Genomic DNA, 12816 nt, shown 5'->3' with positions numbered 1-12816 from the left:
AATTGGCAACATGTGACATCAGGAAAATGGATCACTGGAAATCATTTTTATGTGACAAAGGACAGTTTTGCAAAAGTCACTATACAGTTACTGCATACATTATTAATGCACGCATTGCATACACATGTATGCATGAGCATTTGTGCTACAAAGTGTATGTTTTGTTGAGGTAGAAATTTCATATGGTCTGTTATGTACTTTGGAGCCAGCATGGTAGAGCCTCATTAGGGGCCCTTACTTCCCCAAACAAGGTGTTTCCTGGCCTTATTTAGGTGGCGTGCATATTCTATACTTTACATTCCTCCAGAAGAGAGTCCAGGCTCAGCAGGCATTTTGGCTGTTGTCATTTGAAATCTATGTCACAAGAGTGCTGAGTGCTTTTGCACTGGGACTTAAGACAAAGCTCCCTCATGGACTTGAACTTGAGTAGCACACAGACTGCTTACATAAAGGCCCAAGCTATTAGCAGTGGTTTGCGTATGTGTCATTAAAAAAAAAAAAAAACAACAACCTAAAGAGTTGCCAAAAAGAGTGCCTGTCAAAAATATCACGCTCAGCCTAGAAGTGCAGGCTAAATGTATGGCTTGTACATTTAGATGGAAATCAGCATATTGTGTCAGAGTTTTTCAGAAGCCGCTGTCACTTTACCTGTTGCTGCAGCAATTCCTGCTTCTGCCTTCAATATTTTAGCTATGTAACATTTATTTATGTACATCCATAGTAATGGGAAAATGTACAAATGTATTCCAAGGCCACTTATATAGGTTTCATCTAGCAAGCACTTTTGCCAGCCACTTAAATTTTGCCATGCCATGAGGGATTTAAAATTATTTTCAACTATTTTCTATTTTAGTCCTTTAGTTCCAAATCAAGGTGTTGTACAAAATTCACTTTTTCATTCTAATTCTTTCAGAGTCACAGGAGGTGAGCTGTTTGAAGATATCGTTGCCAGAGAATACTACAGTGAAGCTGACGCCAGGTTAGTGTCCTCATTAGCCAGTACTTGAATGTTTTTAATTCAAGTACACCAATGTATATACATCATTGCACATGCCAAATTAAGTAAAGCAAATGCCAGAATAATAGTATAAATGTTTGACTTGGCCAGGTTGTCTCATCAATTTAGGCCAAAGAACTACCTGAGATCCTTTATTCCTTATCTACTTTCCAGTGTCAATAATAAATGAATGATAAAATGCCAGCGCACTAACAACTATCTTGCTAAATGAACAGAATTCAATCCACATGAATGTCGTACACAAGTTATGAGCAATGACTGTTTGGTTTTTTTTGTGTGTGTGTCTTTTGCTTGTTGCTTCATCTATTTATGTACACATTTCCCTGTGATGAGCTCCAGTTTTGTTTTAGCAATGAGGTGTGGGTCCAAATGTTGTTTTTGTTCCCTCTTGATGTAAATCTTTAGTTTAAATGAAAATGCTGTCATTGTCCAGAAGGCAATCCCTGATGTCTGTCTTGTTTTTTTTTTTCCCTCTTTTTTTCCTTTTTTTATAGAGTCCAAATGCTCTCTTAAATGTCTCCTGTTTTTATATTTCACTAAATGTTTTGTATTCACTGTGGTATAGTGCAGTATGATGATATGAATCACAGTGCTGGTGCACCGTGTGTTTGAGTTAAGAAAGGAGTTTGCTTCGTCTTCCACGTTTTCCACCTGTTTGTGGGCCGTTCTGTCGTTTACTTCTGATTGTGCTTGCTCAATTGTTCTTCTGTTCTTTTGCTCTCTGGCTATGTCTTTCTCTCCCTCTCTCACAGTCATTGCATACAGCAGATTCTAGAGAGTGTAAATCATTGTCACCTAAATGGCATTGTCCATCGAGACTTGAAGGTTAGTACAACAGGCCAAGCTTTCTAAAACGCTGGTGCCGCTCCCTAGGTGACTACTTAACAAGCACTCGCCATCGTGAAGGCTCTCTTCTCACGGCCCCCAACCCCACTCCCTTCCTGACACACTCTCCACTCTTGAGTGGTATGCAGCTCTGGGTCCTTGGGGCGTACACCAAACACGCTCCTTGATAGCTAAGGCCATGTGCATGTAGCTGCAGAGAAACGTGAGCTAACCAGTGGCCGCGAGGTTCGACCTGACAGGATGTTTCGGGCGGGGAAGCCTGTAATCATGGACTCTGTGGTAACACGGAGACAGGGAGCTGCCCCGTGAACATGTTGGTTGGGTCAAACCCGTGGCCACCCCGATGCAAACACCACTTCTGCTTTGAGATCTGGGGAAGCAGTTAGGAAGAGGCTGAGGGCAGTGATGACTGAAAAGCCCTTGAAAACTATCGGAAGCTGTCCAGAAACAAATGCTTCAGATTGTTGATGCAGTATTTTGATACCAGTCTGAGCCCAGTCAGCTCTTACTTAAAAATGTGGTATATTTGCATTCTGGACTTTCGGTTTTCACATTAATAATAAAATCTGATCCTATTGTCAAAGTTGGGCAATACATAACAGCATATAATAAATAAAAACCCCTCTTAATGGTCATAGAATAGCCTGCATTTTGAACACTGTCAACAATACTAAATACTCTCCTAGCTTCCCCAGGCTCACTGCAATTGCAGAGAGTGTGTGTGCTTGTCACTAACCCACACCCCCTGGTGTTTGCATGCAGTCATTGCATTCAGCAGATCCTTGAGGCCGTTCTGCACTGCCACCAGATGGGTGTGGTCCATCGCGACCTGAAGGTGAGTAGAGATGCTTGGGGGTCCTGAACAACAAAGGTTCTTTCCACTTTCCTCTTACCTATAGCCTCCAAACTGAATCTGTGGAGATATCTATTAATTCCTCATATAGGCTGAAGTCATAGACAAGTTGTATCTGAACCCAGTTAATTCTCGATGGCCTGTTCATTCTAATACTTGTTTTGTTGGCATAATCTTTTGGCGTCAATTGTATTTCCAGTACAGCTATTGTAGGGTTTGTAAGGAGGCATAATAACTGCTACAGGCAAAAGTTATGCTTTTTACATGCTAAATTATGGAGCTTAGACCAGTGTGGGGCCTAGCATGTATGAGGCCTAGCTTTTAGTTTTTAACTTACCCAAACAATTGAATGGTTAAGTGTTTTCTGTATCTTGATTCATGATACATTAAGCTTTGAGCATTTTCATTAACAAGACTTCCTATCGGAAGTATTACTGAAGGTAAGCTGTACTTGGTGAATGGCAACTTGACGCTGTATGCTAAAAGGAATTTTTGCTGAGTAGAAAGCAACGTCATCTCAGCTGGAGATACAGCATCCTCCAACCCCCAGCGCAGCAGTGACCATGTCCCAGAGCTCTGATTTGCTAATCAAATGAGCCAGGTGCAGTTCATTTTCTGCCCTGTAATGATTGGTCGTAGCTATGCCATTTCCATTGTGAATGGTAGAAAAGAACAGAGGTAAAATAATCAATAAAAAGAGAATGCTCTTTGCAATGGGCACATTGTTGGGAAATGCATATTTGTGTGACAATGTAATGTATGTCTGCTTGGAATTCGTTGCAAGGATATACCGAAAGTTTAACAAAGAACTAGCTGTTGATTGTGAAAACTTTTATTCTCTTTATTTTCCCCTTTATTTATTATAAGTTATATATAATATATGATTTATAATATATATTATAAATCAATGTTTCTTCTTTCTTTTTCTCCCTTTGATCCCTTCTAAACTATCCTTTTAAGGATATAATTTTTTTAGGCTCAGGTTTATTGTGGCTTATTTTGTTAAGGCACATTCCAGTGGGAACTAACATGGGGAAAACGCAATTAAAATGAATTTAGGGTAGGTAATTGTATAGCTATTGTATATCATACCTATTTGGTAGACAGCACCTAAAGTCAGCAACATGTTTCAGAAAAGAGTCAACAAGATGTCTCATTTCTACCTGTGTGGGTGGATTTTATTTTATTTATTTAGTTAGTTAGTTAATTAGTTATGTCAGTTGACACTTTCCTTGTAGTTCAGTGTTTTAGGAATTTTACTTATGCAGACATGTGCTGACATGCCTCAAAAATGTGAACAAAACAAACCAGCCCTGGATATGTTTATCTTTTTCTGGACATTTTGGTTCTTGTTTTATGTTTTGTTTTGGTTTTTTTAAATGTATATATATTTTTTAGTTACATAACAATTAATTTTATATAAAACATTTTTATATAAAACACTCTCTGATGCCTCCTCACCCCTTCATTAATTCTCTTTCATGATAAAATGCTAATGTTTAACCCTGCTTTTCTTCTCTTTCCTTGTTGACTTTATAGTCTTTCAGTTGTGCCCTTTTGGTGTTTTGGCATAAGATGTATTATACATTTTATTTTTTTCAGCATTGTACATTGCATAGTAAATCTAAGTTGGGGATTGGGTTATCTGTAGGTATGCAAAAGCAATGGCTGCATGTTAACATTGATTGCACTGCCCTGTAGCATGCAGGCACCTTGCTAGTCCGGTGTTTCCTTTCACAAATCGCAGAACGACTGCACATCTAACTGCAGCGTGATGTAACATCCCAATTGAACTGACCTCTTTGAACATTTGTGTTCTAATATCAGTTCCCCTGTTGGTACTGTGCAACATACTGTACACATTTTATGTAGGTATCACTTGGCTCTCTTTGAACTAATAGCTGAATAACACATTCATAAGTGTTCTTTACATTCACAAGCCAAACGCTGGCATTCATGCTATCCATGTATTGCAATGTGCGATTTGTCATTTCTAAAAAAAAACATGGGTATGGGCATTTTGAATATGAAAAAACAAACAAACAAACAAACAAAAAAAAACAGATAATGCACACATAAGCATATTTCATATATGCCCTGTACAACCTATGAATGTGTTACAAGGCCCACATAGAAAAGAATAGTCAAATTCAATAATTGGCTAATTTATCTACATTACATTTCACCTGGTTTATATTTAACATAACATAATCTAAAGCAGTTTCCCTCTTCTGCAATACTTTCTTACTTTTGTACTGTCATAAGCATTGCATTCAGTCTCTTGTTGTAAGTCAATGTTGCATTTTTCAAGACCATTCAAGAAACAGAATTGATTGTCCTGCTTTGTCCATAGCTCAGCGCACAGTTATAAGTTCCAATTGTCCTAATGGGTTATGCATGAGTAGTTACTGTTCTGTCTGTATAGGTGACATTTGTAGAAGCATCTTGCAATCTGTGCAACAATAATTTAACCAGAATAAACTACATTTGTCTGGAATTGTTTTCACCAAAGGAAGTTATTGCATTTTTTAGATTAACGGCATTCAAAAGCTTTTGAATGTTAATGCTGACCAGTTACTGGTTTCAGAGTTAAATGTTGCATCTGTGGTGCTCATCGTGAGGTTCCTGTTTAATGAAACTGGAACTTTGGTCATCGCATTGTTCATATTTGTCATCATTTGTGGTGACAGTGCATAACCCTGAGGACAAAACAGACCATTAAGCATGACCTGGTTCAAAAATGCTTTTATCCATGAACACACAGTACTGCACGTTTTGGTTTATAATTTTCTTTAACAGAGCTAAATCCTTTTACATGTGGGGATAACACCTAGCTAGTCTTTTAAAGATTCTGTTGACATTCTTGACCCAGGTCTTGTACGAGACAAACTCCACATAAATTTTCTAGAAAGACAGGTAGTGTACCAAACTGATTTCTTATTCTCTACCTCTGCATCCCAAGCCTGAGAATCTGCTTCTGGCCAGTAAACTTAAGGGAGCCGCAGTGAAACTGGCTGACTTCGGCTTGGCCATTGAGGTTCAGGGCGACCAGCAAGCATGGTTTGGTGCGTACCTTTTTAAATAAATTGATCTGTCAACTAGAAGCTGCTTTCACCATGTTTAGCTTTATAGTTCTGAATTGCTCTGTGCTCACTAATATTACTGTGTCTGATGTATGACAGTTAAAATTATACCTCCCAACCTTCCTTTCACAGTTTGCATTACTCCCTTATTAGAACTCCATCCTTATTGTGAACAGACTTTACTAAGGAAGCAAGCCAGTCTCTTTGAGCAATGTCTTCTCCATCTGTCTGGCAACTCCATCTATTACTGTGAACCCCCACGTTTAGTCTTTCACAGGGGATATTGCAAAGCAGCATTGCCTTGGCTTCTGTAGCGTTGCTGTGGATTTTATAATTGGGCACAGTGGAGATGATTATTTTAAAAGCATTCTCTCAAGCAAACATAAATGGGCTGTAACGGCATCTTCATTGCATGGCATCAGCATTCAGTAGTGTCACACAGAAAAGCAAGTTAACAAATCTAAGCCCTTTTGTGATGCGTTTTTATAAGAGGTTTAGACACAGGGTTATAATGTATGGCATCAAGTATATACTTTTTGTGATGGAATTAAGGTGGATGTAGAAATTCCATATAACATTTTTTTTTTTTTTTTTTAATTATCCAACAAAAGATTTCATGCATAGTAAACAGGTATTTAATAAAACAAACAAATGTTGAAGGACCTATCCAGACACATTTCAAGTTTGTTTGAAAATTATTGATGTTATCACTGTACTTTTACATGGATGTTGCATGGTGTTCTTCTTTTCTGACTAATCCCATCAGAATTAGCATGCAAGTATGATAATCCCCGGAGTTTTACAATTAGCTCTAGTTATTTTCCACATGACTACCTCATTATGGAGGGTCGAGTAGTTTATTTTAGAACTAAGCTGCATTGCTTGGACAAAAAAGCAGAAGTGATCTCCCCTGGTGTCACTTTAAGGGAGGAACACCTTGTAGATTAACAGATCATAATGCATCACATTAGTTTGAATCCTATTTGCTTTTCATATTTGGTCAAGTGTGTTACATTTGGGAATCTTTTGAATTTTTCTGTCTCTCAGGATTTGCTGGGACTCCTGGTTACTTGTCTCCTGAGGTGTTAAGGAAGGAGCCCTATGGCAAACCAGTCGACATGTGGGCCTGTGGTTCGTATTTTCCCTGCTTTTTTTGCTATGCTATTCAGCAGTTGCATAATTTTTTAGTCTTGGCTTCTAAAAAATAAAGTGCAATTAATCGTAGTTTAAGACTTTAGATGAATATATAACAAACAGTAATCTTATGTCACTGAAAACTATTTTCAATGAAATCACACATTTCCTGCATAAACCCACATATTTTGGTTTAATTGATTTTTAGTTAATTTGATTAATTTTAATTGATTCAGTTAATTGATTGAAAAGGACAATCTGAAGAGGCTCATGGCTCATATTTCTTTGCTTATGTAAGGGTTAACCCATTCTAAGCCATGCATTTTACCCTGTGAACACACAGCTGTGAAGCAGTTGTCTCATCTCTGTCTTAAAATCACATAATGCACCAATTGAAGTAGATTAATCCACTTATTCCATGGTTTTTTCATATATATATATATATATATATATATATATATATATATATATATATATTTATTTATTTATTTATTTTTTCTTTTTTGTTTCAGTACAGCCCATTACTAATTCTATCCTGCAAAGTAAATCAAAATCTAAAGTCCTGTTACTAGTTTAGTTTTGCCCATTGTTAAAGTTATGCATAAAAGAGTAACAATCATTCATGTCACAGCTTGGTTACTAATGTTACTTTGTGTGACTGTCCGCAGTCTATTAACATTGGGTTTAGTAACTATATCGATATAGAACTCATCTTAAACTTGTCTGGAACTACCTGGGCATCAAGTGGTTTTGTTGCACACTTACCAGTTCGTCATAATTGAGTGTACTATTCTATAATAGTACTATTGAGTGTATCCATACTATTTTATAACTAGCTGGGTGACCCGAAGGGCGAGGGGCAGGATGCACAGGCTCCAACGACACATGTGTAACACTCACATGTGTTACAAACAAAGAACATGAACATGAAACGATTAACACTTAATGAACACAATAAGCACGTATACATCTAACAATGAGGAGTATAACATTTAACATTACCATTATCAACAACACACCACATTAACACGTTACGTCAACAATAACACTCTGCACACTTTGACACGGGTTTAAATGCATATAAACAAACAAGGTGCAGGTGTGGCCACAAACAGATCCTCCCAATACATGTGACTCGCGGGAGGCGAGCATTCCGTGACGATGAGCTTGACTGACGTCAATTATTTGCAAAAATAAAACAATGCGTCACGTGAAATTACATTTGCAGAAATATCTATGTATATGTATAGCTTTGAAAAATAGAAAAAAAAGAAAAGAAAGGAACCAGTGGCCCCTGAGCCAATGGCCCCTGAGCAGTACCACTGCAGTCCACTGTGGCCCCATTTCCACAGGTTGAAAACCACTGGCTGAATTGCAACAATGAGCTGATCTATACTCTCTGACCTTTAGAACCCCATGGAATATTATGATTTAAATGACTACATTTTCTAATATAATTTGCTTCCTCCTCCTAGAACGTCTGAAGTATTTTTCTTGCAAATCTGATGAAGATGTCCAAAATGTCCTGGTTCTCAGGAAACCTTGTTTACTTCACTATAATTTTGAATATCTACATCTTTTACTACAGTAGACTGTACACTGTAGTTAGTCACCTGGAATCCTTTTCAGAGATATGAGATGGACACATTTCCTCAACATCACTTATATAGTATTTACTCTGTATAGACTTATGCACAAAATTATTGTGGTTCACATTGTTGTGGCCAGAATCTAGCCAGCTTATTAGTTACATGATCACTAACTTTCAAATGTTATCTGCAAATATGACCTGTGTGGAAGTGTTTATCCACGTACTACAGACACTTAATAAATAATTCACTCAAACACAGCTGCTGTTAGACTTCTGGTGATTGGCTTCCATTTAAATTGCCTGATGAATCTTGTGATGGACTAGGTTGCCAAATAATGCTATAACGTTAGTCTTTTTTGTAAGATGTTCAAAGTGACAGATGCATGATTGCAGAACAGGTAGCAGAAAAATGTTGTAGAAAAATGTATCGCCACAGTGATATCAGTCCAGTGCTGCGTGGGCAGCTTCTGCCACCAAGTTGAAAATGTGCTAATTGCAGCATATGGCTGTTCTCACTCATTCAAATGCACTTTTTCTATTCAAATGAGGTCATTTTTATATCATAATTACATTACAATAGTGAGCTTTGTTGTAAACTAATGTAAATTAATTAGGAGGATTTCTCTCTCTCTCATATTCATATGTATGTATTGTTTGTATGTATGTATAAAATATGTATTGTATGTAGGTATGTAGGTAGGTAGGTATGTAGGTAGGTAGGTATGTAGGTAGGTAGGTATGTATGTAGGTATGTACGTAGGTACGTACTGCTCCAGGTGTGGCATATGGATGCTCTGATTCAAGTTTGTTTTCACTTACTGATTGACTCTTTGTTGCCTAAAGGTGTGATTCTCTATATCTTGCTGGTGGGTTACCCTCCTTTCTGGGATGAGGACCAGCACAGGCTGTATCAGCAGATCAAGGCTGGTGCCTATGATGTGAGTTACACAGATTTCTCTCTCTCATTCTCATTCTCATACACACAGAGAGAGAGAGAGTTAACTGTAACCATAACGTTCTTTTTCTAAAGTTTCATGGTGATAATTTAACCAAAGAGAAAATCATAAAAGTGGGATAGAGGTAGTAAATTAGCACTAACTAAATATTCAATGAATTGTAGCAATTCATGTGTACCCAGTTTGAGGCCTGCACATTAAGTCTGTGAGGGGCCCCAACCATGGACTGCTAAGACAGGACTAAGGAATTTCACTTCTTACTGAGTACTAGCAGGTCTCTAAGGGCCCAGGTTTCCAGGGCTCTCTTCCCCTGGCAGCCTGCTGCTCCACTGCCCTACATGTCACACCCGGGGCCACTGATTTCCATCAGCTTGCGTATCCGTAGTTCGGGGTTTTCGTTTTCTATCTTTATAATGTTTTTGTGTTTGTGTGTTCAGTTTCCTTCTCCTGAGTGGGACACAGTGACCCCAGAGGCCAAAGATCTAATCAATAAGATGCTGACCATCAACCCAGCCAAACGCATCACTGCTGCAGAGGCCCTCAAACACCCTTGGATCTGCGTATGCATTCTCTCTCTCTCTCTCTCTCTCTCTCTCTCTCTCTCCCTCTCTCCATCTTACACTCACCTCCTCTCTCCCTTCCTCTTTAACCATTCTAATGGTTATCATCACCAAAATGAAAAATCACATCTAGTGGTGCAATTTTTCCATATAGAGCATCAGATACAGGGCGGCCTACCATATTATGTGAGGAGTTCAATAAGAGCTTCAATCCCTATCTTCGTTCTTTTATATTAAACCCTGCTTATTATTCCCTCTTGCTTCATCTTATTGTACAGAGTCTGGATTTAAATCTCCATTAAATTATGTTATGACAACTGATACATTTTTAGCTCTTCCAGTGCGTACTCCTGCACATTATCCTGTTATAGCTTTGCCTTTGTGTACTATTTATAAACTTATCTACAATCTGTATTTAGATGAGTTTTTAACTCATTTTTGTTTCTATAGCAACGCTCCACAGTGGCCTCCATGATGCACAGACAGGAGACTGTGGAATGCCTAAAGAAGTTCAATGCCAGGAGAAAACTTAAGGTGAGAGTGACGTTCATTCACTCACTCACTCGCTCGCACTCAGCTTGCTCGTTATTACTCGGACTAGATGTTGCTTTGAGTTCATCAGGAGGTAGAAAGGAGCATCTGTTCTGACTTCAAAGCAAATATCATCCCTATGACTCTTCAGTCTAATTACTAATTTATTTTTGCCCATTGCTAAATCAAATTTTGTTAACTTTTCCATCATTACTAAGTCAATACCCAATAACTCATGCTGCTAATATCCAAATTTATGCATTGGTCACATGTTTGTTACTAATGCTACTTTGTGTGAATATCCGCAGTCTATTAACATTGGGTTTAGTAACTATATGGGTTTAGAACGAAGCTTAAGCTTGTCTGGAACTACCTGGGTTTTGTTGCACACTTACCATTTCGTCGTAATTGAGTGTTCACCCAATTTATTTATTTATAAACAGTTCAGAGAGGTGTGTGTGTGTGTGTGTGTGTGTGTGTGTGTGTGTGTGTGTGTGTGTGTGTGTGTGTGTGTGTGTGTGTGTGTGTGTGTGTGTGTGTGTGTGTGTGTGTGTGTGTGTTAGATAGCATTGACTTGGTAGCAATCAGAATCAGGCTTTGGCCAAGAAATGGCCAAGTATGATCACGCATATAAGGAATTTGTTCTTGGTTACAGTAGCTTTCCCCACACAGTTGCTACAACAAGAGACATTTCCACCACATTCACAACACACGCATACACACACACACACACAAACAGGGTCATATTTGTGAACCTTACATGTGCATCAATTGATTCATTCAAATGGGTTAAACGTAGCAATGTGCAAAACAAAGTATTAACAAGAGTTTGGTTTACTTTTGGTAGAATAGAATTGGTAATAGCGGTCTGGGCTGTCATGCAGCAATGAACTGAAAGAAAAATAACTGATCTACACTCTTGGAACATCCTGTTTAGTTTTGGAACATTCTGTTTACTTTCAGAACATCCTGTTTCTTTGGAAATCTTGTGTACTTTTTTTTTGTGTATAATTTTGAATATCTACAGTCACCTGGAATCTTCTTTGAAGGCGAGGGAGAGAGTATTTTCTCAACATCAAATCAATCGGTTTCCCCTAAAAACATTGCTGTGACCACTTAGTATCCAACCAGCTTATTAGTTACATGATCACTTTAACACTTTAACATGATCACTTTTAAAGTTATCAGCAAGTTTGACCTGTGTTGAAGTGTTTATTCACGTACTGCAGACACATAATAAATAATTCACTTAAACACAGCTGCTGTGTTAGACGTCTGGTGATTGGCTTCCATTTAAATCGTCTGGTGATGTACTACGAAGCCAAATGTTGATTCTTACATGTTTTGGAAGATAATACTATCACATTAGGATTTTTTTGTATGATGTTCAAACTAACAGATGCAGGTTGTGCAAAAGGGATCTACATAGTGATATCAGTCCAGGGCGGTGTGGGCAGATTCTGCCACCAAGTTGCAAGCGTGTTTAATACAGCATCTGGAGGTAGAAAGGAGCATCAAAATTGAATTATGAATCTTCAGAAATATCCAGAACCATCAGCAGTTGGACTTTCACCTTCTTGGATCCAAGTATTATCCCTTAGACTAATGTCTGGTGCAGTTAGGAATTAAACAACTTTAGACTTTGCTCTCAATCTTGCAGGGTGCCATCCTGACCACAATGCTTGCCACAAAGACCTTCTCAAGTAAGATCCTAAGCCGTCTTTTTCTGTCTTCATAAAATGTAATCTTTTTCCTTTCCTATGCTTTCAGTATGTCAGCTGTTGAACTTTTGTTCCCTCCATAACAAATAATGCTACTCTCTTGACCAAGCATTAATAGTGAATTGGCCCAAACAAGTTAATCTAATGTTAATCTTTTATGTTAATCTTTTTCATTTCATATTTTTATGCTCCATGTAGATTTCTGAAAGAGAAAAATTGTTAGCTTCAGAAACTGCAACTAATGTATTACATTATGTGGATATATTTCAGCTGTATTTCATCGTAACATCTTAACTTTTTCTAATATCTCCTTGCCTTTTTACAAGCCCAGTAATAATGACTCCTAATTTATCATCCTCCTAATGATAAATTAGTTATTGGTGTCCTGTTTTATTACTTTTTTATTTATATGAAGTAGTATTCATATACATACAGTGCTGTGAAAGTGTTTGCCCCCTTCCTGATATCTTATTTTGCTTTCATGTTTGTTATCAAACAAATCATCAAACAAATTTAAATATTA

At 37.8% G+C, this 12816-nt stretch overlaps 1 protein-coding gene across 4 annotated transcripts in view; it reads left to right on the top strand.

The window, feature by feature from the left end:
- The window catches only part of camk2d1 (calcium/calmodulin-dependent protein kinase (CaM kinase) II delta 1), a 47575-nt gene that overhangs the window by 22999 nt on the left and 11760 nt on the right, over positions 1–12816 (top strand). For 2 of the 4 annotated variants that reach the window (XM_027013117.2, XM_027013119.1), the window contains exons 5-12: positions 914–979; positions 2627–2699; positions 5680–5782; positions 6848–6931; positions 9369–9463; positions 9919–10041; positions 10492–10575; positions 12233–12275. In XM_027013117.2, the coding sequence (XP_026868918.1) occupies positions 914–979; positions 2627–2699; positions 5680–5782; positions 6848–6931; positions 9369–9463; positions 9919–10041; positions 10492–10575; positions 12233–12275 (671 nt within the window). Of the gene's footprint in view, positions 1–913; positions 980–1770; positions 1844–2626; positions 2700–5679; positions 5783–6847; positions 6932–9368; positions 9464–9918; positions 10042–10491; positions 10576–12232; positions 12276–12816 lie in introns of all 4 variants that reach the window. The other 2 variants (XM_027013118.2, XM_027013116.2) reach the window with 1 other exon arrangement.

This window comes from Electrophorus electricus, chromosome 19 (genome assembly GCF_013358815.1).
Source record: "Electrophorus electricus isolate fEleEle1 chromosome 19, fEleEle1.pri, whole genome shotgun sequence".
NCBI lineage: Eukaryota > Metazoa > Chordata > Actinopteri > Gymnotiformes > Gymnotidae > Electrophorus > Electrophorus electricus.
The sequence above is the reverse complement of the archived record's forward strand: the minus strand, read 5'-3'. Positions and strand labels throughout refer to the sequence as shown.